Below are 4,447 nucleotides of genomic sequence, written 5' to 3'. Positions count from 1 at the left end.
CACGTTAACCAATAGAACCAACTTCTTCCTCAGAACTTACACATTATGGTCTAAAATCTGGACTGGCTATTCCTCAAAGGTCAAATCTAGTCTAACCTCAATTTCCTCAGTCGAAACGATGTGTGAAGGATCAGAGCAACCTCGTCTCAACATAGAGACGTGGAACACATCATGAATCTGATCCAACTCTGGAGGTAACTCAAGTTGAAAGGCAACTAGTCCCACACGTTTCAATATACGGTAAGGCCCAATGAACCTAGGGCTTAGCTTGCCTTTCCGACCAAGCCTCAGTACCTTCTTTCACGGCAAGACCTTAAGAAACACCAAGTCCACCGCAAAATACTCAATCTCCTTATGCTTCAGATTCGCATATGACTTCTGCCTGTCGAATGCCACCTTCAATTGATCTTGAATCAATCTAACTTTATCCTCAGTATCAGAAATTAATTCAAGACCCAAAACACGTCGCTGGCCCAACTCCGTCCAACACGTAGGAGTACGACATCTACGACAGTATAATGCTTCATAAGGTGTCATCAATATGCTAGACTGGCAGCTATTATTGTATGCAAACTTTACCAATGGCAAATAATCCTCCCAACTGCCCCGGAAGTCAATCACACAACTCTTTAACATATCTTCCAATATCTGAATCACCGTCTTTGACTGCCTGTCTGTCTGAGGATGGAACATAGTACTAAAGTCCAACCTTGTACCCAATGTTTCATGTAACTTTTTCCAAATTCGAGACGTGAAACGAGGATCCCTATCGAATATGATAGAAATTGATACCCCATACAGTCTCACAATTTTAGACACATACAACTTAGCCAACTTCTATAATGAGTATTCTGTACGAACGGGTATAAAATGGGCAGATATAGTCAGTCGATCAACGATGACCCATACTGAATCCTTCTTAGTAGGCATTAAGGGTAGCCCACTAACAAAGTCCATTGTCACCCTCTCCCATTTCCAAAGCAGAATCTTGATTAGCTGAAGCAACCTTGAAGGTAATTGATGCTCTGCCTTAACCTTTTGGCACGTTCGACACCTACTCACAAAGTCAGCAATTTCATGCTTAAGCCCTGGCCACCAATACAACTCCCGGAGATCACGGTACATCTTATTCCCGCCAAAATGCATAGCATAAGGACTACTATGCACTTATTGCAGTATAGACTACCTCAAATCAGTATCTTTTGGTACACAGACTCTCCCACGGTAACAAAATACCTCTCACTATTCAGCCCAAATCTGAAGTTTCCCCATTCTCAATATGTCAAAAACGAGAGCCCAACGACTCATCCTCTAATTTCTTACCTTTAATCTGTTCAATCCACCTCGATTTAACTTGAACTTCAGCCAGTAAACTATCATTGTTGAATAAATTGAGAAGAGCAAAAATCACACTCAAATTAGTAATACCCTATGGCTCAGTGCATCGGTTACCACATTAGCCTTACCAGGATGGTATTCAATCGAACAATCATAATCCTTAAGTAGTTTAATCCATCTGAGCTGCCTAAGGTTCAGCTCCTTCTGAGTGAGGATACTTGAGGCTCTTGTGATCTGTGTAAATAATAGACTTCTCACTTTATAGGTAATGCCTCCAAATTTTTAGTGCGAACACTACTGCGGCCAAGTCCAAGTCATGCGTCAGATAATTCGCCTCATGCGTCTTAAGCTGATGAGACGCATAAGCCACTACCTTACCCCCTTGCATCATTACATATCCTAAACCAACATGTGATGCATCGCTGTAGACAGTGAATTCCTTTCCAGACTCTGGCTGTATCAAGACAAGGGCCTCAGTTAGAACTTTCTTGAGTTTCTCAAAACTTTCTTGCTGCCTATCAGTCTAGTTAAACGGTACTCCTTTACGCAACAACTTAGTCAAAGGTACAGCAATCAACGAAAACCCCTCAACAAAGCATCTATAATGCCCTGCCAAACCCAGAAAACTTCGAATCTCAGATACCGTCTTAGGCTGTTTCCAATCTAGAACAACTCAATTTTTCGAGGATCAACCCTAATCCCCTCTGCAGACACCACATGACCCAGAAAAGTTACCTCTCGTAACTAGAATTCACACTTACTGAATTTAGCGTATAACTATTTCTCCCTCAAAATCTGCAGAGCAACACGGAGATTTGCATCATAATCCTCCTCAGTCCTCAAAAACACAAGAATGTCATCTATAAACACCACTACAAACCAGTCCACATAAGGCTGGAACACTCGGTTCATCAGATCCATAAAAGCTGCTGGTGCATTCGTTACTACAAACGGCATCACTAGAAACTCGTAATGACCGTAACGAGTCCGAAAGGTTGTCTTGTAAACATCCGTCTCCTTGACCCTCAGTTGATGGTACCCCAATCAGAGATTCATCTTAGAAAAGAATGAAGCTCCTCGAAACTGGTCGAATAGATCGTCAATCCTCGGTGGGGGTACTTATTCTTGATAGTCAATTTGTTCAGTTACTGATAGTCAATGGACATACGCATGGTTTCATCCTTCTTCTTCACAAATAAAACTAGTACTCCCCACAGTGACACACTAGGATGAATAAACCCTCAATCCAATAACTCTTGAATTTGTACTTTAAGCTCCTCAAGCTCTTTTGGTGCCATTCTAGAGCTATACCGGGCAAGAGCTTTATCCCGAACTCAACTTCACGGTTAGGAGGTAACCCTGGTAACTCATTAGAAAAGACATCTTAAAAATCTTTAACAGTTCTGATATCTTTCATAGATGAAACCCTAAAACTTGAAGCATTGACGTAGGCTACATACGCCTCACAACCCTTACGCACCATCTTCTCAGCTCTAAGTGCAGAAATCACATTTGACAGATAATTCCGATGCTCCCCAATCACAATTACCTCATAACCCTTTTTAGCTTTTAGTATCATTCGCTTCTCAGCACAATCCAAATTTGCCTGATGCTTAACCAACCAGCCCATACCCAATTTATATTGAATTCCCCAAAAGGAAGTTCCATTAAGTCTGCTAGAAAGATCGTTCCTTGAACCTCCAAAGTTACATCCTTAAACAATTTGTTCACTCCCACTGACTGCCCTAATGGACTCAACATGATAACCTCACTTGAAGTATTTTTAACCATTATAACCAAAGTCTTAGATACAGTGCATGCTATATAAGAGTGTGTAGATCCAACATCAATCAATGCAGTATAGGGTATATTATGAATAAAGAACGTACCCGTAATAACATCTGGGGCGTCTTCGTCCTCTCGACGATGTGCAGCGTAAACCAATTCCGGCTACCTCCCTTCAACATGACCAGCACCTCTGCCCGGTGCTCCAAGACCCCGGCCCATACCATTTCCACTTCTGGTCTGACCACAACCTCTTGGTGGCTACTGAAAACCTCTCTGTAGCTGAACAGTACCCCTACCAGTAGCTTGCATCTGATCGGGCCTCCGTGGATAATCCCTGATACGATGCTCCATAGATTCGAACATCAAACATGCCCTTATCTGAACCTAGAACTCTCCCTGATAGCGTTTCCCACAAACAGTACAAGGCTGCAACCCGAAAGTAGCAACAGGGGGCCCAACTCTAATTGGCCTATCAACTCTGGCCTTTTTCTTAGGCCTTAAAGTTGAACTTAAGGGCTCCCAAATCCTCTTGTTCCTTCCCCTGTCTGCCTCATGATTCTGGGGCTCAGCGCATTTCGCATCCTCGGCGATCTTTGCCTTTTCCACTAATACAACAAAATCTCACTCCCTCTGAGGAGTTATCAAAACTCGTAACACATCTCTGAAACCGTCCTCAAAATGCACACAGTGCTCATACTTAGTTGCTACCATGCCTCGTGCATAGCGGCTCAATCGTAAGAATTTTGCCTCATATTCAGCCACGGACTTAACCCCCTAGGTCAAATTGAAAAACTTCCTTCGGCGAGCATCTGCATAGCTAACGCCCACTGATAGGCTTCATCTCTCAATAACGACACTGCACCTTTTAGTTTCTGCTCTAGGGTGCTGTGACACCCCTAATTTGAACCTAGTCGAAAAGTGGTTTCGGGACCACAAAATTGAGTCATAAAAATAATTAACCGTCATAGTTGATGCTTATTATATGTATATATGCATGTGCGAAAATTTCATGTTTGAATTTTGTTAATTGTAAGTGAATTTTATTAAATAGGACTTATGTGAGAAAATTTAGAAATGTGCTAGGCAAATGTAAAGTGGCCTATTAATGCATGTTATGAAAATGATGGGTTTGCATGTCAAATTATCCAAAATTAGAGCTAGTGGCCGGCCATGCTATGGGGTGAAACATGTTGGAAACATGTTGTGTTAGTGTGCTATGTTAGAAAGAATAAAATAAGAGGTTAGTAATAAAGTAATGAAAAGAGAGGGGTGATGAAAACAAAGTTGTCTCATCCATGCCCCCCCTCCATTGCAGTGAATT

General features: G+C 42.0%; 1 protein-coding gene across 1 annotated transcript; it reads right to left on the bottom strand.

The window, feature by feature from the left end:
* Positions 1–300: 300 nt before the first annotated feature.
* LOC108474670 (uncharacterized) lies at positions 301–1,125 on the bottom strand. Its single transcript, XM_017776666.1, has 2 exons — positions 1,007–1,125; positions 301–601 (listed from the first exon to the last, which is right to left on the bottom strand). Exons 1-2 carry the CDS (start codon positions 1,123–1,125, stop codon positions 301–303), a joined length of 420 nt encoding a protein of 139 aa, XP_017632155.1.
* Between the last annotated feature and the right edge of the window lie 3,322 nt (positions 1,126–4,447).

The sequence above is a fragment of the Gossypium arboreum genome, chromosome 10 (genome assembly GCF_025698485.1).
Source record: "Gossypium arboreum isolate Shixiya-1 chromosome 10, ASM2569848v2, whole genome shotgun sequence".
Classification (NCBI taxonomy): domain Eukaryota; kingdom Viridiplantae; phylum Streptophyta; class Magnoliopsida; order Malvales; family Malvaceae; genus Gossypium; species Gossypium arboreum.
This window is presented reverse-complemented; position numbering and strand designations above follow the sequence as displayed.

Excerpts from the sequence above, each read along its gene's own strand:
- LOC108474670 (XM_017776666.1), bottom strand. The coding sequence starts at position 1,125 with ATGTACCGTGATCTCCGGGAGTTGTATTGGTGGCCAGGGCTTAAGCAT. Across the intron at positions 602-1,006 it reads GAGCATCAATTACCTTCAAG|TTGGGAGGATTATTTGCCAT; the intron begins GTTGCTTCAGCT and ends CTTCCGGGGCAG.